The 21,192-nt window shown below is 63.4% G+C and overlaps 1 protein-coding gene across 2 annotated transcripts; it reads left to right on the top strand.

The window, feature by feature from the left end:
- Positions 1–5,848: 5,848 nt before the first annotated feature.
- Positions 5,849–21,083, top strand: KIAA1522 (KIAA1522 ortholog). Of its 2 annotated transcripts, none has more exons than XM_054292235.1 (7): positions 5,849–5,943; positions 14,915–15,070; positions 15,403–15,458; positions 16,535–16,652; positions 17,000–17,116; positions 17,203–20,049; positions 20,263–21,083. In XM_054292235.1, the coding sequence occupies exons 1-7, from the start codon at positions 5,856–5,858 to the stop codon at positions 20,283–20,285; spliced, it is 3,405 nt and encodes a 1,134-aa protein (XP_054148210.1). In that variant the 5' UTR covers positions 5,849–5,855; the 3' UTR covers positions 20,286–21,083. The 2 variants fall into 2 exon arrangements, with proteins under 2 accessions (XP_054148210.1, XP_054148211.1); XM_054292236.1 differs by lacking the exon at positions 5,849–5,943 and adding an exon at positions 13,309–13,539.
- The last annotated feature ends 109 nt before the right edge of the window (positions 21,084–21,192 follow it).

Here is a 21,192-nt window from a genome sequence, read left to right as displayed (position 1 = left end):
AATCCTCAAAATGCCAAGTCACGGCCTGTCAGGGTCACAGCTCGGGGACCTCGCTGTGGCAGCCAGGGCTGTGTCACTGCACTGCCAGCCTGCTGTCCCAGCAGACACACCCAGGAGAGCTGTGCTGAGTGCCCACAGCCCGTGCTGGTGATGGAGGGGTTGTTCGGTGCCCCAGCCTGGGGGGCTTTTCCCCTCTGTCTGCGCTTTTGGGGTGGGAGGTGCCCCAAATTCCCTCACATCTTCCCTGGTGTGGCGGGAGATTCAGCACGGATGTGCAGTGGTTGCAGCTTACCCGTGTGACTGAATCAGCCTCCACGTGTGGTTCCAGCATGGAGAGCACGCCAGGAACCCCTCCCTGCTCCAGCGCCTCCAGCTCTGCTCCAGCACATGCCAGGGTTACCGGCATCCATCCATCCATCCATCCATCCATCCATCCATCCATCCATCATCCATCCATCCATCCATCCATCCATTCATCCATCCATCCATCCATCCATCCGTCCATCCATCCATCCATCCATCCATCCATCCATCCATTCATCCATCCATCCATCCATCCATTCATCCATCATCCATCCATCCATCCATCCATCATCCATCCATCCATCCATCCATCCATCCATCCATCCATCCATCCATCCCCAGGATGGGGACGGCGTTTCCCCGGGGAATGGGGCTCAGGATGCCTCAGGAGGATCCCTGGAGGATCCTCAAGGTGCTGGGCAGGGCTGTGGGCAGGAAGGAGTGTCAGCTCTAAGGGTGTTTTCTGGGGAGCAGCGCTGATATCACCAGCTGAGCCTTCCTGCAGCGGCACCGGCTGGGAATCGTTCCAAACATCAGCTGGGAGCTGTAGGAGGGGGAGAGGAGAGAGCTGTGGTGGGCTCTGAGTGCCCTCAGCGTTCCCTGTGTCTGTGTGGTGCTGGGGATGTTGGATCAGGCCCGTGATCCATCACCCTGCCCTTCCCCAGGTGGGTTTGGGACGGGGCATGTCTGACCATCCTGGGGTGGGGGACCAGGATGGCACCAAGGGATGGGAGAGAGAATTCAGAATTCATCCCAGGGCCCGTGGATCATCCTGAGCATCCCCCCGCTGTGCTGTGGGTGCTGGTGAGGCCGGCATTGCTCAGCACTGGCACCGGGCAGAGGGAGGATGATGAGAGCATTTCCACTTTGGATCAATCCCGTGGCTCCCTGGCTATCAGCAGTCCCATCTCTGGCTGCCCAAACAGCTCAGCTGGGAGGAAAAGCTCCCTAATCCCCCTCCATCAGCCGCCTCTGGGGGACACCAGCAGCTCTGGGATGGGGGGATGGCTCCATCCCAGCTGGAATTGCAGCCTCTGGGTGCTGGATGGATCCATCAGAGCTGGAATTGCATCCTCTGGGTGCTGGATGGATCCATCCCAGCTGGAATTGCATCCCCTGGGTTCTGTGCCCTGTTTGGTGAATGGCCCTGCTCCATCCCAGCTGGAATTGCATCCTCTGGATGCTGTGCCCTGTTTGGTGGATGGCTCTGCTCCATGCCAGGCTCCATCCCAGCTGGAATTGCATCCCCTGGATGCTGTGCCTGGTTTGGTGGATGGGCCCTGCTCCATCCCAGCTGGAATTGCAGCCTCTGGGTGCTGGATGGATCCATCCCAGCTGGAATTGCATCCCCTGGATGCTGTGCCCTGTTTGTCTGCATGGCCCTGCTGGCTGCAGGTGCTGTCCCATCATCCCGGCCCTGTTTATTTCCACAATAACCTTTGGAGGCAGAGCAGTGATTGAGCCCGGGGTGGGAGCTGAGCAGCTGGGCCGTGCCAAGGGTCAAAAACAGAGCAGGGATTTGGGGTGCCCGGCTGCTGGCACTGCCTGGGCTGCATTTCGGGGTGCAGAGGTGAGAAAACAGCTCTGGGATGAAGGATGAGCTGCTGCTGGGGTCCAGAGCTTTTAGTCTGGTTTTTTTTTTTTTTGGCTGCTGCTTTATCCAGCTTTCACAACATTCCTCTTAATTCCTTGATGAAGTAAAGGAATCGATGTTCCAGAAATATTAAATTAGGGCTGGGTTTTTTTTCTTTTTTCTTTTTTTTTTTTTTCTCCTTTTTGATGCCAGCTTAGTCCAGCAGCAATGATTTCCTGCACTGGGGTGGGGGATAAAATGTGATGTTAAAAATAAAAGCTTTCAAGGCTCACAGCTGCTTTGTAGCAGCAGCAAGTGCTTGTTGGGACTGGGGATTTGCCATGTGCAGGGTGAGCAGAGGGTGGAGGGGCTGGGCTGTGCTGGGGATCGTGCTCAGCTCCTTCATGGAAAAGGTTTTTAAGCACTGGGAGGCGTTCAAGGAACAGCTGGACGTGGCACTCAGCGCTCTGGGCTGGCTGACAAGGTGGGGTTTGATCACAGGTTGGCTTTGATGGTCTTGGAGGGGTTTTCCAACCTTAATAACTCCGTGATTCTGTGCTGGTGCTGTTTGATGCCACGGGGTGCATGTGAGCCCTCGGGGAAATGTGGGGCCGAGCTGTGGAATCTCTCTGGACATTTATTTCCTCCATCCTCTGCTGCCGCGCAGGGTTTGGTGCAAACACAGTTGAGCCCAGAGGAGAGAGGAGAGGGATTGCTGTGTGTGTGTGTGGGGGAATGAGTTTGTTAACCTGCCAGAGGCACAGAGTGACACTCGAGCAAATGTGAGCAGCAGGAATCCCCTGGCCTGGCCTGGCACTGGGGAACAAAGAGAGGTGTGTCTGCAAGCACAGCCATTCCACCTGGAGACAAGCGGGAGGATTTCTCCCCAGAACAACGCTCCCCGAGATCCGATAAAGCGATTTCTGCGGGGTCAGGTTTCCCCTGTGCCAGGGAGCTCTGGTTTCATAAGACAATATCATCATTGACTGCAGCCCCGGCAGCGATGGGAACAGAACCCGCTGCAAGGTGAAGAGCTGGGCAAGGATGAAGTGAAAAACCATTTCCCTGCCAAGCAGGAGCCAGAGCCTCGGGCTGGGCGTGCTGAGCATGGAGAAAATCCACCTGACCCTCCAGCTCTGGGGGCTGGAGCTGGTCCTGTCCTCAGTAGAGCCGGCCTGGACTCCGGCTGGAGCAGGAAATCATTTGAAACCCTTCTGGTTATGTATTTCTGTTAATGATTGGGGATCTCAAGTGGGGTTTTGGTGTTACCTTTGCCTCGCTGAGCTTTACTTCCCCGTGAAGGGAACAAGGGCTGAATTCCTTTCTCCTTCAGGCAGCTCAGTGTTTGCTGGGAGATGGGGTCAGGCTTAGAAAACTCCAGAAGGAGTGGGTGAAACAGCAGGAGGGGATGGACAGAGCACCAGGAGGGATGGACAGAGCACCAGGAGGGATGGACAGAGCACCAGGAGGGATGGACAGAGCACCAGCAGGGACAGATCTGCCCCCTGTGACAGCACACAGGGGTCCCCAAGCCTGCACCGGCCCCTCTGACCCAGGGAATGTGTGACTTTGTGGAGATCAGATGTGCTCGGGGCAGTCACGCTGTGCTGAGCAGATCTGTATCTCAGGAACAGCTTCTCTGCTGCTCCAGGCTCTTATCAGAGCTCTCTCAGGGAATCAAACCTGGGATTTCTGGCCTGGAGAAGGGATTCTGCCTGGAATCTCTGGCCCCCAGCTCCCCATGGGAGGCTGAGGGTGCTTCCCTTCCCCTCCCCTTTGAGGTTCTAACACAGAGCAGGGAATTGGGGTGCTCAGCTGTCCCCTGAGCCACATTCCTGCTCACAGCAGCACCAGCTCTGGCATGCAGGATGAGGACAATGCTGCCCTCAGCTTTCGGGGGGGTTTGTGCCCTGAATCAGCAGTGGGGTCCGTGGGGATGCTGAACCCCCCAATGCTGCTCCAAACCCCCCAAATCGGGCAGGGACTGAACCAAGAGGCCCAGGAGGAGCTGCAGCTCCTCGTGGCTGTGTTAGCCCATCTCAGAGAAGCCACGGGGTATTTTTGGCACCTGCAGGGTGCCCGGGGCTGGCTCCCAATCTCAGCTGTGCCCGGGGGCGGTGACGCCTCGGTGGCCGCGTTGGTTCCCTGAGCGAGTGCTGAGAAGGAAGGAGGGAAGGAGGGAAGGAGGGAAGGTGTCTGGTTTGGGAGTGCAGGGGGAAGTGTCTCCCTGGATCTGGGGCAGCTCCAGCCTCCCTGCTTCTCCCAGGGACAGAAATGCAGGAGCTGCATTGGGAGATTTGCTCTGGGTGGCTGCAGAGGAGCCCCCTGAGGAGGGGTCTGAGTGGCAGTGGTGGGTCCCTGTTTTGGGATGGAAATCCCAGGGATGCTGAGAGGTGGGAGGAAGCCTCATCCCAGCCTAGAGATGTCTCTGGCTGCCCAGAGGTGAAATCCTGTCCCACAGTCCCTGGGCACACATCAGTCACTCTGATCTCCTCGTGTGCCCATGGCCTTGTTTGATCCCCGCTGCCCCCAGGTGGAAGGGCTGTCCTGTGAACAGGAGTGCAAAACAGGGAATATTTCCCCACTGGATGCCCTCATCTCCCACAGCAATGGGGCAGCAAATCCACGGGGGCAGTCCCTGCCCAGCTGAGCGTGCCCTGGGCACCCAACCGAGCTGCTGAGGAGCTGAACCATCAATATTTCCATTGCTGAGGAGACTGAAGTCCAAAGATTAATTCGGTGCCGATCACCTCGGGAGGTCAGGACAAAGCTGCTGGTTGATCTTTAATTTTTTTCCCTTTCTTCCTTCCACCACCTCCCCGGTTCTGTGCCTTTCCCACAAAACCCTCCTTCCTATTTATCCCAGCCTTTGATGAATCACCTAAGGAACATAAACATTGCCAGCAGGAATTGCCCACCGCTGCCTGCCTGGCTGACCCCTCCCTGCCCTCGCAGCATTTAATGTTCTCATTAAAAACCAGGAGGGGAAAAAGTGGCCTTGGGGAAGGGGCCGTGGAGGGGCTTGGCCGGGTGGTGTGGGCAGATTTTGGGAGCAGCAATTCCCGGGACTTTTGGGGCAGCAATTGCTGGGGTTTTTCTGCCAGCAATTCCTGGGGGTTTTTGGAGCAGCAATTCCTGGGGTTTTGGGGGCAGCAATTCCTGGGGTTTTGGGGACAGCAATTCCTGGGGTTTTGGAGCAGCAATTCCTGGGGTTTTGGGGGCAGCAATTCCCGGGGTTTTGGGGACAGCAATTCCTGGGGTTTTGGAGCAGCAATTCCTGGGCTTTTGGGGCAGCAATTCCCGGGGTTTTTCTGCCAGCCCTGGAGCAGGGAGAGGCTGAGGTGCACGGGAGAGGGCAGGAAGGTGCCGGCAGTGTGAGCAAGGTGCTCGTGACTCTCCCCAGAGCCAGGAGTGGCCGTGGGGAGGGTGCCGGGGGTTGCCACCCACGCCAGGCTGGCATGTGGGTGCTCGCCCCGGCTTTGGGCAGCGGCACGACCCAGCCCGTGGCCTCGGGCGCTTTGCTCCGATAGCCTTGATAGTAACCCTGTCCTAACCCTGGCCGGGCTGGGGGGGTCTCCCCATCCCCAGAACCCACCCGGGGAGGGTTGTACAGCTGGAGCTGGGGAGAGCCGGAGTGGTGGCGAACTCCAGGGTGGCGAAACCTCCGCGCTGCTCGGGGCTGTTTGGCCACCGGGGCGTCTCCCCGAGCCCGCTCAGCCTCCCTGCACCACCCCGGCACCCCCGGCGCAGGGATGGGGCTGGGAGGGTGCTGCGATCCGCCGGCTGATCCCGGCAGGCCCCTCCTCTCTGCCCGCACCATTGGCTCGGGCTCGGCCGCCTGCGAGCGAGCGCTCGGCTCCGCCGGGGCCGCGATGGGAGCCACGGCCGGCCCCGGCTGTCCCGGCACGGCTCGGCTCGGCCCGGCCATGTAGCACCGCGGTGCCCTCCACCCGGCCGCGGTGGAGGCGGCAGCGGCCTCATGGGCAACGCGCACCGCAAGAGGAGCCCGGCGGGCACCAAGCCTGGCACCTTCTGGCCCTTCGGCCGCGCCGGGAAACCCAGGGCAGGTAGGGGACACCTGGGGATACCTGGGGACACTTGGGGACACCTGGGGTTCCTGCTCTCGGAGATGGAAGGGATCGCGCTGGGAAAGTGGGAAAGTTCTCCTGTTGGGCTGGGATGGGGAGAATCAAGGAGTGAGGGGAGGGTTCGCTGTGTCCTCCCGGTGTTGGGGGGCACGATCGGCCTCCGAGCCCGGAGTGGGGCTGGGGGAGCGGCCCTGGCTGCGGGCAGGGCTGTGCGGGGAGCAGCCGCGCTATCGGGACGGGATCAGCCGGATTAGGGAGTGATTTGTTTTCCAAGCGGGATCCCGATTTCACTGATTTGTTTTCCAAGCGGGATCCCAGCGTCGCCTTCCTCCCACCCCGCCCCGTGCCTCAGTTTCTCTCTCTGTGCCGCGGGGATCCGCGAGTGTTTGCAGGGGCTGCTCCCCCCCTCTCTCTGTGCGTCTGTCTGTCTGTCTGTCCACACACATTGCCCCGCTGCTTTATGCTCCGTCTCTATGGATGCTGCAAAGGAAGCAGGGTTTGGGATCTTTTGAGATCTTTCCTGCAGGGAAAGGGTCCCACGCCAGGCTGGACCCACTCGCGGATCAGTGACCCCCGTGGGTGCCTGGAGAGCTCCCGCCGTGGTTCCCCCATCAGGGCAGGGGGTGCCAGCAGGGGAGGTCTCACAGTGACATCGAGGGAAGCTCTCTCGCACTAACATCGCCCCCATCCCCTGCTTGCTGACTCTCCCATGGTGTCATTAAACTGTCCCCGTGTCCCCAGCCCTGCCCGAGGCAAGGAGGAGCCCTGGGAGATGCGTGGGCAGGATCATGGGGCAGGTTAGCAGCACCCACGGGTAACTGGGGAGTTTTCCCCACCAGCCCTGTGGGATCCTTGGCCCTGCTGTCCCCCCTGCCCTGTGTCCCTTCACAGCAGCAGCCAGCCAGATGTGAGAGCTCAGGGTAAACAGGGCCTGGAGTCAGCTCTGCACAAGCCAGGGGACAAAACCATGGGAGCAAAACCATCCCAGAGGTGGGGCCTGGCATGGGGAGACCCCGCAGGTGCACAGGGAGAGGGAGCAGGAATGTCCTGGCTGAGAAATCCGCTCAGTGCTGAGGGAAACTGAGGCAGGAGGTCCCATGGGACAGCACCTCCTTCACTGCAGGCTCTCCTCATCCTCCCCGGGGTGGCAGCAGGCTCCTCTGGCCGCGCTCTCCGTGCAGGAAGGGCTGGAGCTGCCATCCCCGGCACATCCTCACCCTTTCCACGTGCCTGACCTCCATCTCCTCTCCATCCCTGCCAGCCTTGGCTGTCCCTCGTCCATCCCCAGCCAGGACCGTGCCTGCCCTCCCCAGGAAAGCCCTGCTGCACCTGGGATGCCGCGGAGCGGGCGGGATGTGGGACCGGCACGGCCGGGGCAGGCAAGGGCCGCCTCTGGGGCTGAGGGCCGTGGGGTGGAAGGTGCTGAGAAAACATGGGGCGAGTTGTGTTTGTTCTCTGCCCCGGCTCCATGGCAACGGCGCGGCGGCCACAAAGCCAAAGAATTTGCATTGTGTCGCTTCAGCGTTTCGGAGGGATCACCGGCTGGGGGCTGGGTGTGCCGGCCCTGCCGCCGCTGCCCTCTCCCCCTGCACCGCCCTGGGTCCCTCTGGGTTTTGGGCTGGGGGACAATTGCATATGGCGGGTGGCAGGACCAGTGTCCCCAGTTCCTGCCTCTGTGGTGACTGGGAATGAATTTGGCCCTGCCGTGCCCGGCGTTGATGGTTTTGTGCTGTGCCATGTGTTCAGAGGGCTGAGGGTGCCACCCAAGCCTTTGGGTGCTGAGGGGACAGAGCAGGGTCCCCAGGGGCAGGGTGGGCACTGGGGTGGCTCTGCCGCTGATCCCACCCAAACTCTGCCCACCGGTGCCAAACCCACGCACCCCGTGCCCACCTCCCCGTGCCAGAGCGGGGCCTGGCTCGCTCCGGGGGCATCCCCAGCCTCTCGCCCATGCCGGGGAAGGTCCTTGAGCCCCAGGGAGACCGAGGCCTCTTATCGCCTCCTTATCGGGACTCCCCGGCCGGCCCTGCTGAGTCAGGGCGCAGGAACGTGGCTGCGGGCCAGGCTGCGCCCCGCGGAGTCAGCGGCGATGAGCTCTGGGTGTGGGGTCACCCCGCACCCGCCTCCCCTGGTGGCTCACAGGGAAAGAAAAAAACCCATGGAATTGTTTGATTTGGAAGGGACCTTGAAGCTCATCGCGTTCCATTCTACGGGCAGGGGCATCTTCCACTACCCCAGACTGCCCCAACACTTCCAGGGATGGGGTGTCCGAATGTGCCAGGGATTTCTGTGGCTGGGAACGTCCCCAGCAGCAGCCGTGGAGCCCCTCGGCAGTGGCGGCTCCTGCGGGGCAGCTCCAGGGTGGGCTGAGCAGCGCTGAGCTCTGTCCGTGCCAGCGCCACGCTGCGCCGGCTCCGCAAACACCCGGGGGGCGGATGAGAGCGGGGCCCGGTCCCGGCGGGGGCACAAACCCGAGATTTACACAGGAGCTTCCTCCAGGCAGCATCCTGCTGTGCCCGGGACACCGAGCCCTTCCTGCTGTGCCCGGGACACCGAGCCCTTCTCAATGGTGCCCGGGACACCGAGCCCTTCCCGGTGGTGTTGGGGACACCGAGCCCTTCCCGGTGGTGCTCTGGACACCGAGCCCTTCCCGGTGGTGCCCGGGCAGGCATCTCGGCTCTGACATGCCGTGCCGTGCCGTGCCGTGCTGCCTTGGCAGGGATGGGACCTGCCCTGCGCCTCTGGGTTTCCCCCACCCCGTTCGGTGGCAGCTCCTCTCCGTGTCCGTCCCCACGGGAGGGAGGATCGGCACCTCCGCAGCTTTCCCTGGAAAAGCCCCGCGGGGTTGGGAGCTGCTGCTTGCAAGGACGGGGGATCCGTGCACGGAAAAAACCTGCAACGTCTTGTCCTTAATCCGTCTGCCGGGCTGGCTCCTGCGGGGAGCCAGGTGCCTGCTGCCACAGGCAACGCCTCTGCCGTGGCAGGAGCACCCGGTGCCCTGCAAACAGCGCGGGGACGGCCAGCCCGGGGCACCAGAAAGGCTGGAGACACCGAGGGAAGGACATCAGAGTGATAAAGCTCTGGGGAATGGAAGGAGGAGGTGTTGGTGGCCCAGCTCTGTCACAGCGCCACCGGTGTCACCCTCTGTGTCTCTTTCCCTCCCTGCGCTCCCCAGCTGGGATGTTCCCGCCCGGATCCGGCTCCTGGCTGTTATTTACCTTCAAACCTGTTCGGTGGCTTCTGCAGGGGGTGGGGACGTGGTGGGATGGAGGCCGTGCAGGGATGAGGCACAGCCGGGCATTGGGGTGGTCCCGCCGTGTCCCCCTCTGGTCTGCTACCCACATCTGGGATAGCTCAGGGAGCAGGGGACACTCTGTGTCCCCTCAGGGCTGGCTGTGGGACAGCAGCGAGGTCAGGGCCCCTTGCACAACCCTGAGTGCTCCTGTCACGACAGGAGCCATGGCTGGAGGCGACTGGAGCCGCACTCTGCTCCAAGTGGGATTTCACCCCGCTCCAGCTCCTTCTCCAGGGCCTGCTGGCTCACCGAGGTGAGAGCAGGCAGCTTTCTGCGCTGAGATTTAGAGGAAGAAAAAAGCAATCCAAGTTTGTTTTCCCAGTTGAAATTAATTTTAGTTCAGGCTCTGCGTGGGATCGTGTTTGAGAGCAGAGCCGGCAGCGGGGATGGGGCGGTGTTTATTTGCTTGCTGGAGATGTTTTCCTGGCTGGAGCAGCCCCCAGGTGTGGCCCAGGGCAGGCTGGCAGCAGGGGCTCTGTGGCCAGAGCCACTGTCAATATTATTGTTCTCTTACCCTGCCCGCAGTGCTCTGGGTCCCCCGGGGTGTTCCAGGGCGTGGATGCTGTGCTGAGACACGGATTTAGGGGATGGGTTCGTTGCCTTTAGGGGCTCCCAGACACCCTAAAGAGTTGAAGGTTGCAAAGGGAGCAGAGGGACGGGATGCTGGAGCAGAAGGGCTGGATAAGATCCCTTCCAAATGAGAATATTCTGTGATACTGGAGCACAGCTCTGTCAGGGTCCTGGCAGCTCCATGGAGCTCTCAGGAACGGGGTTCATGGTGCACCCCACTGGTGTTGGCAAGCAGAGCAGTGCCCAGGCCTGGATGGTGCTGGGAGGGATCCCCAGAGAGATGGGAGAGCCCCAACCCCGTGAACCAGGGAGGGCTTCTGGCTGCTTTGGCTGCCGAGAGCAGGACACAAATCCCCTTGGGGACCTCGCAGCCCCTTCCCGCCCGCCCGGAGCTCCCCCCCTCCCCATTTTTGGGCGGTGAGTCAGTGGCGGTGGAGGGGCGGGCAGGAGCCGCCGCAGGACCCGCGGAGCAGGCAAGTCGGGGCAGTGCCGAGCAGGCACGGATGGATGTTTGCAGCCAGCCCGGCCAAACCTGCTGCTCGCAGGAGGCGCAGGCTGCCGAGGAGGGGGACACGAGATGGGATTTTCTCCCCTGGCTCTCTCCAGGTGAAGAGCAGCAGAGTGAGAGCTGGGCCAGCACTGAGATGTGTTTGCAGCATCGGGCTGGGCGGCCCTGGCTGAGCTTCTGTGGGGTCTCAGCCCTTGTGGAGCCCACTCTGGTACCCCCGGGCTGTCTCAGGCAGGGTGTTTGGGGTTCCCTGTCCCTTCCCATGCCTTGCTCCGGGGATGCTCTGCCCCCTCAGCAGCAGGTACCAGCCCCAAGCCCATCCTTGAGCAGTGCCTGCCTCCTTATCTGGGAGAGCCCCGCTGCCACGTGTGGCCCAGGCACGTGTGTCAGCGCAGCCCGGAGGGCACGGGGAGATCCGGGATGCACCGCAAGGAATGCGCAGGGGCCGGGACACCGGCTGCAAACCGGGCGTGTTGCTACCGGCAGCGGCTGCAGCTGCAGCGGCTTCCCCAGCCCACGAGGACCTGTCCCCATCCTGGATTCCCCTGCCCACCGGGACCCCTGTCCCTCCTGGATTCCCCAGCTCTCCCTCCTGGATTCCCCAGCCCACCGGGACCCCTCTTTCCCTCCTGGATTCCCCCCGTTTCCAGCAGCTTTCACCGTGTGTTGACAGAGCCGGGGTGAGGCTGGCCGGGTGAGGATGATGAGGTAGCGAAGGTCACAGGGAGTGGGAGAAGTGGAGCTGCCACGAGGCTCCTCCGTGCCCTGGCTCAGCCCTGGATTTTCTTTTGGGAGGTGGCAGCTCCTCCTCAGGGGCGTCACACCGGAGAGGGACACGGCTCCATCAGTGAGGGATGTTCTCCAGGTCCTGTGTGGGCAATGGGCCACAGGCAGGGCCAGGCTGGCTGCCAGCACCTGGAATGTCCTCACAGCCCTGGAAGCAGCTTCCACCTGGGCTGAAGCTCAGCTGTGCCTGGGCCCTGCACCAGCAGCTTAGGAGGGGCTGTTTCCCTTTACTGGGGGGCTCCTGGTGCCATGGAGGGGGGCCTGTTGCAATCCATGGTGCCATGGAGGGGGGCCTGTGCAGTCCCTGGTGCCATGGATGGGGTCTGTGCAGTCCCTGGTGCCATGGATGGGGTTTGTTGCAGTCCCTGGTGCATGGATGGGGTCTGTGCAGTCCCTGGTGCCATGGATGGGGTCTGTGCAGTCCCTGGTGCATGGATGGGGTCTGTGCAGTCCCTGGTGCCATGGATGGGGTTTGTTGCAGTCCCTGGTGCCATGGATGGGGTCTGTGCAGTCCCTGGTGCCATGGATGGGGTTTGTTGCAGTCCCTGGTGCCATGGATGGGGTCTGTGCAGTCCCTGGTGCCATGGATGGGGTTTGTTGCAGTCCCTGGTGCATGGATGGGGTCTGTGCAGTCCCTGGTGCCATGGATGGGGTCTGTGCAGTCCCTGGTGCCATGGATGGGGTTTGTTGCAGTCCCTGGTGCATGGATGGGGTCTGTGCAGTCCCTGGTGCCATGGATGGGGTTTGTTGCAGTCCCTGGTGCATGGATGGGGTCTGTGCAGTCCCTGGTGCCATGGATGGGGTCTGTGCAGTCCCTGGTGCCATGGATGGGGTCTGTGCAGTCCCTGGTGCCATGGATGGGGTTTGTTGCAGTCCCTGGTGCCATGGATGGGGTTTGTTGCACTCCCATCCCTGTAGGCAGAGCTGAAAGGCCGGACCCTGACCCATGGAGCCAGGAGCAGTGTCCCTGCCAGCTGCCACCACCCGTGGCCCTTCCTGGGCTCAGGCTGCTCAGAGCAGAGGGCAGGGCTCAGCTCAGCACGTGGCTGCCTGCTTTGTGCATCCTCAGCCCTTTAATTATGTCCCTTTTCCACTTGTGCTGTGGAAAGAGCTGGGGAACCTCTGCCCAACCCCACCAGCACCTTCTGGGGGGCGAGTGGGCAGCAGGGCCCATCCTGGAGCAGGTGCTGGCTCAGGCACAGCCAGGGAGCTGCTGCTGTTGGAATTCCAGGGAAGAAATCCTCGCTGAGCCCAGAGCTGCCTGACTGGGGACACAGAGATGTCCTTCACAAGGTCAAACTGTCCCTTGGGCTGCACAGGCACTGCTGGGACCCTGTGCTGGGTGAGCCCACCCTGCATTGTGCTGGAACAAACCCTGGCACAGCCCTTGGGGTGCTGCAGGGCAGGGGCAGAGGGTTTGGCACAAGGACACGGGTAAACACTGGGTGCTGTTCACTTTTTGGGGTAAAATGCCTGGAAATGGGGGGAATGGAGATCCCCACTGCCCTCCATGGTGGGGACAGTGACTGGCAGTGCCACTGTGTGACCGCCTGGCATTTCTGCCCCTGCTTTCACCTGCCTCCGCAGCAGCACTGGAGCTACTGGTTAGACTGGTCCCAGGGCTGGTTTTCCCCCGGTGCTGCCAGCCCTTGTGACCGTGACGTGGCCCTGTCCCTAAGGACAAACAGCCCTGGCCCTGTCCTGTGTTCCCTGCCCGGAATGGGGCTCTCCTGGCAGGGTCCTGGGGGACATTGGGGACAGCCTGGGGTGGGGAATGTCACCCTGCTGCCTGTGCTGTGTCATAGCCAAGGTGCAAACCCTCCCAGTTCCTCCCAGCTGGCCGCACTGTTGTGGAAGGGAACGAGTGGTTTGCGGCGCTGCTGTGCCCAGCAGGGTCCTGGGGAGTCCCAGGGGTCCAGGAGGGAGGAGCGGGGGAAATGCTGGCCCCGAGCCTGGAAGAACAGATCCCTGTGGTCTGTGCCGTGCGTGGGAGGAGGCGGGAGGGCCGGGGGCCAGAGGAGGGGCCCCCTCTTCCCTTCTCCGAGGGAGCGGTGGGCGCAGCTGGGGCTGTCCCCTCCTGCCGGGGACTGTCCCCTCCTGCCGGGGACTGTCCCCTCCTGCCACCGCGCAGCCGTCCCCGGCTCAGGCTGCTCCCTGCTCTCGAGCAGCTGCGCCGGAGCGTCTTCGCTTGGCCGAGCATCCTCCCGCCCGTGCGGATGAGGACGGAGGGAGGGAGCCGGGGACCGCCGGCATCCGCCCCGCCGGCACGCACCGGGTGAGAGCGGCACAACAGGCTGGGCATCCTCGGGGGGCGGCGGAGCCCCCCCGTTCCCTGGGGACCAGACCCTCTCCCCGGCCACCATGGTGGTTTTCATGGGCAGGAATCTCTCCTCGCTGCTGGCTTTCTTCAAGAAGAAGGGTGAGTGAGCGGCGGGCAGGGAGGGAGCAGAGCCCTGTCCTTACACAACCCCTGCCCGCCGGGACCCCCCGGCTCAACCCGGGCTGCTCGCCCACCGCAGCGGGCAGGGGGGCTGTGCCACCCCCGGGGGAGGGCAGGGAAGGTCACCCAGCCCTGGAGTTACCGGGATGGATAAATCACTGCGCTCCTCTCCCCAGCACATCTGGGGGGTGTCAGGCTGCCGAAACTGGGGGGGAAAAGCGGGTTAGGGACGTGATGCTGGGGGGGCTGTGGGTGTCTTGTGTCGCCTGCAGGGATTTTACAGCGGCACGGGGGATCGGGGTGGCAGCACCCGCCGGGCCGTGCCCCGGTGCCCGCTCGCACCGCGCCCCGGTGCTGGCGGAGGCAGAGGCCGGCATGGCGGCAGGGCGGGAGGCTCCATTGTTCCAGGCCTGCTCCTTTGTGTGCGGGAGACTCAGCACGGCTGCCTCGCTGCCTGGCCCTTGGGGGTGCAGGGACACGGGGGGCTCGGGGGATGAGGGGTGGTGGGTGCTGCTGGCAGTGTGAGCAGCAGGTGCCCCTGGCCCCGCGGTGCCAGCCTCGATGGTTTCCTGCGCTCGCCTTTCCCTTCCTCAAGATTGTTTTTGTTTTTTTTTCTGGGCAGGGAGAGTTTGAGGCTTCGCTCAGGCGTGGAGCAGATAGGGCTGTGCCCACAGTGCTGCAGTGCCAGGGCTGGGTGATGCCAGGGCTGGGTGATGCCAGGGTAGCCCCTTGGGTGCTGTGGTGGCTGCGGGGAAGGGGCTGCCAGGCTGGGAACGGAGGCTCCGTGCTGCCCCAGGCGTGGCTGATGTGGTGTTGAGCACCCAGCAGGGTTTGCAGCAGGGATTTGGGTCCTCTGGAATCTCTGCCGCTGGATGTGCCTCAGTTTCCCTTTTCTGTGCCGTTCCCAGCCTGCCGGGGCATGGGGGGAGTCCCATCATGGGGTCTGATGAGCGAGGCCTGGGAATGACGCAATGCTCTGAAGGGAAATTCATCCTCATCCTCATTCCCTCCACATTTAATCCCCTCCTGTGCTGCCCCTTCCCTGCTCAGCTGCCCCCAGCCCCACACAATTCAGGGGTGAATAACGAGGTCCTGTTACCTCATTAACTCCTAACGAAGGCGCTGGGGAAGGAGGGAGGTCCCACATCCAGGGAGAAAAGCAGCAGAGACATCCTGACTCCGGAATATCGACCCGGATGGGATGGGATTTCTCTCGGTGTTCCAGCACCCTGTTTGGAGCTGAGCAGGATAACATCACCCTGGCGTGGCTGTCACCACCTGGCGCTGTCCCCTGTGGGTTGGGTGGCAGCGTGGCCGTGTCCCCCCAGCCCAGCTGACCCCGCTGTCCCCACAGGAGCTGCCAAGGGCGAGGGTGAGAAGCGGCTGAGCGTGCAGTACACGGCGGGCCAGGAATGTCCCGACAACGTCTTCTTCCCCAGCACGCGGCCCCCGCACCTGGAGGAGCTGCACAACCAGGCCCAGCAGGGGCTCAAGTCCCTGCAGCACCACGGTAGGTGTCCCCAGCCCCAGGGTGGCCTTGGGGACACGGTGGAAGGGCTGTCCCCAGGTCCAGAGTGGCCCTGGGGACACGGTGGAAGGGCTGTCCCCAGGTCCAGAGTGGCCTTGGGGACACAGTGGAAGGGCTGTCCCCAGCTCCATGGTGGCCTTGGGGACACGGCTGAAGGGCTGTCCCCAGCTCCTGGCTTGCCGGGCAGTGTGGGCGGCGCACGGGGCTGAGCAGAGTCCAGTGCTGGTGCTGGGCAGGGCAGGGGGCACTGCCAGCTCAGCAGCTGCTTCCTTCGGATCCCCCGGAGGGTTTTACCTTCTGTGTTCCCTCCACAGAGAAGCAGAAACAGACCAAAAGTGCCTGGGACCACGGGGACACCAGCAGCCTCCAGGTGAGCCTTGCCAAGTGGTGCTCCTGGGGTGAGGGGACACAGGGGGGCTCTTCTGTCCTCTCTGGGTGGTGTTGGGGACAGACAGACAACCGGCCAAGGTGGCAGGACCATGTCCAGGGGGGTTGTGGGGCTGGAACTGGCCGTGTGTCCCTTGGTGTTGTCCCTTTGCCCCATGATGAGCTGTTTTGCCCATCCTCAGCCTTGGCACGTCCTGCTCTGCCCTGTGGGGTCCCCCTGTGCCTGCATCCCCCTGTCCCTACCCCACTGGTGTCCCCTGGGAGCCCTGACTGAGGAAGGGTGACCTGGTGGCATATGGGGACTGTTGGCCATACCCAGCCTGGTGCCTGTGTCCCTCCCCGGCTGCTGACGAGGGGAAACTCCCCCTCCTTTGGCAATCCCTGGGCTCTGACCCCGCTGCCAGTGCCTCACCCTGTTTGTGTTTGCTCAAGCTGCTGCCTCGGGTTGGCTCTCAGCCCCTTTAACCCCTTGGGAGTGGGGGACTGGGAAAACCCCTTTAACCCCTTGGAAATGGGGGACTGGGAACCCCAGGATGGGCAGAGCCATGGGGGCAGTGAAGTTAACTTCAGGTTAACTCTGAAGTGTCTCATCCCAAACTCTGTGCTAGGGGTGTTTTGGAGGGATGGGGACACTGAGCCATGTCCAGCATGGGGCTGTTTGGGATCCTGCCTGTCCCTGTCGCTGTCCCACACCCCTCTCCAAGCCATGGCAGCCCTCCAGCCCAAGGGTTTGGGGCACAGCCAGGCTGGGAGCACCCACGGAATCATTTTGGGCTTGGCACTGGAGCAGCTCCTTCAGGTGCTCCTTGCACACCCCAGCCCCGTCTCTCCTGCCCTCGGGGCGGCTGCAGAGCCATGAGGGGTCCCAGGGGCTGCTCCCAGCCCTGCTCCTGGTGGGAGGACTCTGGATGCCGGCGTGGCTGACTCAGCCTTTGGCCCTCGGAAGAGCTTTTGTCTCACTGCACAGTCAGTTCGCGGCGGGGAAGGGGCCTGGCCGGGGCTGGGGCAGCTCTGTCCCCTCAGCCCGGGCTCTGCTGAGCCCTCTGTGTCCCCCCACAGTCCTGTGCATCCTCGGAGGATGACAGCCTGTCCTTCCGGAGCCGGGCAGCCTCCTGTGCCACGGACAGCACCTCAGAGGATGCGCTCTCCATCCGCTCCGAGATGATCCAGCGCAAAGGTACCGGGCTGGGCTGGGGAATGGGGGGCCAGGGCTGTGCCAGGGGGCTGGGGAGCAGGGCAGGGAGCTGGGCTCTGCCCAAGAGCCAGCACAGGGATTTGGGGACCCTTGGGAGAGAGGAGAGCAGCTCTGGCTGAGTCACAGTGTTGGGGCTGGGCGAGGGGGATGGACAGACAGACAGACAGACACTGTCTCCTCCCTGCTCAGACTGTTCGGTTGGTGCCTGTTCCACTGCCTGAGTCTGGCTTATCCCAGAGCACCTCTGGCAGTGGGAAATGTTGGGGACACTGGGGACACCCAGAAAAGGCTCCCCACATACCAGCTGGACCCTCTCACACCTCTTGTAGGTTCCACCTTCCGACCACACGACTCCTTTCCCAAATCCTCAGAGAGGGCTGGCAAGAAGAGGAAGGAGAGGAGGACGACAGTGCTGGGCATCCCCCAGCACGTCCATAAAGAGCTGGGTAAGCTTTGGGGGGAGCAAGGGGGGATTTTTACGATCTGTTTGCCTTCCCTTGGCATCACACTGAGCATCTCTCCCTGCTCCCAGGTCTCAGGAACAGCCACGGAGTTAAGGGACATCCCGAGGCAGATGGAAGAGGGCCAGCAGGCCGTGGGGACGGCCAGGCAGTGCAGCCCATGCTGAACGGGGGGCAGGTGTCGGGTGATGCCATCCGCATCCCCACCATCGATGGGAAGCTGCAGCCCCTGCCCGCAGTCGGCGGTGCCCGAGTCTGCCTGGGAGTGCTGGAGGAGGCCGATGCAGCCCTGCAGAAGCACATCAACAAGGTTTACTACGACGACAGCTTGCTAGGGAGGAAGACAGCGGCCAAACTGTCACCCATGATGAGGCCGAAGTCGCTGGCCGTGCCGGGCATGACCACCTACGCCAACCCCCCGGAGATGCTGGTGGGCCCCGTCATGTCCATCTCGCCCCAGGGCACCTACATGTCCAAGATCATCCCCAACGCCATCCTGCCGCCCATGGTGGACGTGGTGGCCCTGACGAGCAGCAGCGTGCGGACGCTGAGCCGCTGCAGCCTCGTGTCGTCCAGCCCGGCCTCGGTGCGCTCCCTGTCCCGCTTCTCGGAGCGCGGCCCCCGCAGCCGCGAGCCCTCCTCCTCCAGCGACAACTGGAGCCACTCGCAGTCCACGGAGACCATCGTGTCCAACAGCTCCACCATCTCCTCCCAGGGCGGCTGTGACCATCGGCAGCCCGAGGTGGGGCCGCATAGCGAGGTGGACGCGGCAGCTCGCTCTGACACCGACCAAATCAGCATCTACAGCTCCGCCAGCTTCGCCAGCTCCTGCTCCAAGCCCGCTGCCGGTCTCGCTCCTGCAGCCCCCGGGCTCCTGGGCGTGGGCAGCGGCCGAGCATCCCCTGCCTACAGCACGAGCAGCCAGGCGGAGGGCTCGGACACGGCCAGCCTGGCCAGCGAGCGCTCCTCCACCCGCAGCGTGTCCCTCAGGAAGATGAAGAAGCCCCCGGCCCCTCCCCGCAGGACCTACTCGCTGCACCAAAAAGCTGACGGGGAGCCCAAGGTGCTGGGGCTGCCCCCCAGGCCCGAGCGCCGGCCCCAGCGGGAGAGCAGCGTGCCCTGGTCCCCGCGGCCCGAGCCCTTCAGCCCCACGGGCGAGGATGAGGTGTTCTCCCCAGCGCTGAGCGAGACCAGCAGCCTCCGCTCCGAGAGCCTGGCGGGCGCCAGCTCCCCCGAGGCCCCTCGGGGCCGGCCCGGGGTGACCGTGGTGCTGAGGGAGCCCCAAGCTCAGGCCAAGTGGAGCTGCCCCGATGGCTCTGACCGCACCATGTCTCCCTCCAGCGGCTACTCCAGCCAGAGTGGGACGCCCACACTGCCTGCCAAGGGCTTGGGACCCCCAGCTGTGTCGCCGGGCAAGTCTCAGCCCCAGAAGCCGGACCGGGTCTGCTCCCTGCAGTCGCCTGCGCTCTCCGTGTCCTCCTCCCTCACCTCCATCTCCTCCTCGGCCTCGGACCCGACCCCTCCTGAGGTGCTGACCGCTCGCTCAGACCGGTTCATCATCCCACCGCACCCCAAGGTTCCTGCTCCCTTTTCCCCGCCACCCACCAAGCCCCAGCAGCCCCCGGCCCCCGCCGGCCCCCTGCAGCCCTCACAAACCCCCCCAGCGCCCAGCACTGCCGGCCAGGAGCCTTCGGCCAAGCCCAGCGGCAAATCCCCACCGCCATCGCCGCCGCCTGCCTACCACCCGCCTCCCCCGCCGGCCAAGAAGGTGGAGGGGAGCCCCCAGAGCAGCAGTGAGCCCTCCGCCGACACCGCCTGGCCCCCGCCACCACCGCCGGCCCCCGAGGAGCACGACCTGTCCATGGCAGACTTCCCCCCTCCGGATGAATCCTATCTCTCCAGCCTGCCCGATGCCACCTCGGCCCCGGCGGGCGGGCAGACGGCGACACCGAGCGCGGGGGCTGCATCTTCACCATCTCAGCAGCCAGAGCCACCCATCGGGGCTCCACAGCCTCCACACCCCGCCGAGCCCCTTCCCACGGCCCCCGTGCCCCCGCCACCGCCGCCGCCTCTCCCGCCGCCCTCGGCTCCGGCCCTGCCGCCCCAAATCAGCCTTAAGAAGGCGGCCAACGGCCCCCGGGCGGAGGCCAAGAAGGAGCCGGTGTCGCGGAGCAAGAGCGGCCCGGCGGCCAAGGAGGACGCCAGCCTGCCCATCGTCACCCCGTCGCTGCTGCAGATGGTGCGGCTGCGCTCCGTCAGCGTGGAGCCCGCGGCCGGGGCCGGAGCCGGGGCTGGAACCGGGCCCGAGGAGCGCCCGGCCCCTCAGAAGCCCGTCCGGCGCTCCCTGTCCAACCGGCAGCCGCCTCCCGCCCAAGACGCGGTGCCTTCCAAGCAGCTCCTCCACGCCGTGCACCTCAAGGCCGCCGCCTTGGCCTCCGCAGAGGCCGCGGAGAAGCCGCCGGGAAGCCGAGCGGCCCAGCCCGGCCCTGAGGGGCCCGCCGGAGATGGGCAGCTGTCCCCCCGGAGCAAATCGCCGGCCTCCACGGCCAGCTTCATCTTCGCGAAGAGCTCCAGGAAGCTGGTGATCGAGACGGCTTCGTCCCCCGAGGCACAGGCAGACCTGAAGAGGAACTTGGTGGCCGAGCTGATGAATTTCTCGGGGCAGCGCTCGGCAGCCCCGGCCGCTGCCGCCCCGCAAACCCAGAGGAAACCCGGCAAGATCCCCCCTCCAGTAGCCAAGAAGCCTTCGCTGGGCTCGGGGCCGGCTCCTTCCCCGAAGGCACCCGCGGCAGAGGCGTTGGGCTCCCCGGTGCTGGACGGGGATGCCAAGGCGGAGGAGAGCAGGACTAAGAGCGAGCTGGAGGGGACGGAGGGCAGGAACGGCGCGGAGCCGCCGGCTCAGAGCCTCCCTGCACAAGGTACGTGGGGTGGGAGCCACGGGGTGATGCTGCTGGAGGTTCAGCCTCGCTGCTCAGCATCCTGAGCTGTGCATTCCCAAGGGATAAATTCCCAGCACGGCTCCCGGGCTGTGTTCCAGCTGGAAGGCACTGGGACGGCAGGGATAGAGCCTGTAGGGCTGTGGGAAGCTGGGATTTGGGGTGGCTGATGGGCTCTTTCCTCCTGCTTTGCAGACAGACGGGGAGAGACGGCCTGAAGGATGACACTGCAGGACTGGAGCCCCCATGGACAGGAATCCAAATCTCTCAGGGACCTGGGCAGGTCAACGGACGAGTGTGGAACTGGCAACTAACTTAATACAGGAAGCAAACAGCCTTAGCCTCCACGGCCTTGATGATATTTATGCAAAAATGGTGTTGGTTTCACTTTCCTAAATACTACAGCTTTATTTTGCTTTTTTTTTACTGGACTCGAGGCCCGTGCCCAGAGCCAGCACCTCCTGCCTGCCAAGCTGATGCTCGGTGTGGGTGTGTGGAGCTGAGCAGCCACACCCAGAGGAGTTTGGGGGCCAAAGACACCGGAGCTGGGGCCGAAGACGCCGAGCTGGAGCCACTGCTGCTGGCCAGGCAGGCCCACGAGGAATGGAAGCACTTTGGACAAAGAATGGGAAGGCTTGTGGCCACGACAGCACCTGGGGAGGTGCAAACAGGAACAGGAGGGGATGGAGGTGCTGGTGGGGAGGGATCAGGGCTTTGGCTCTTGATGGAAAGGCCAGAGGGGCTCGTGGTCAGCACTGGTTCTGGCCACTCACCACTGCCCAGCAGGAGGAAGGGCCTGGCTGCCCCTTGAGCTGGCCCTGGGCTCTGGGGTAGAGCCTTGATTCTGTTTCTGTAAACTCGGGTCACATTTTGATTTCTTTGATTGTAAAAAAAAAAAAAAAAACAAAAAACCAAACAAAACAACAGACCCAACCAAACCAAACTAAACCAAACCAAAAGCAACTGACCCTCTGCCGCCGAGTAGCTGCTCAGAGCTCTGTACCTGGCTGGTAAAAATGATGACAGAAGCTTGCTGCCTCCTGTTCTTCCTGGTTTATGGTTGCAGGTCCCTCCTGGTGCTGCTGAGCTCCAGGGACACCCTTGGGCTGGCTCCCAGCACCACTG

The sequence above is a fragment of the Melozone crissalis genome, unplaced genomic scaffold (genome assembly GCF_028551555.1).
Source record: "Melozone crissalis strain CALT ecotype California unplaced genomic scaffold, PUWL_Pcris_2 ptg000108l_1, whole genome shotgun sequence".
Taxonomy (NCBI): Eukaryota; Metazoa; Chordata; class Aves; order Passeriformes; family Passerellidae; genus Melozone; species Melozone crissalis.
The sequence above is the reverse complement of the archived record's forward strand: the minus strand, read 5'-3'. Positions and strand labels throughout refer to the sequence as shown.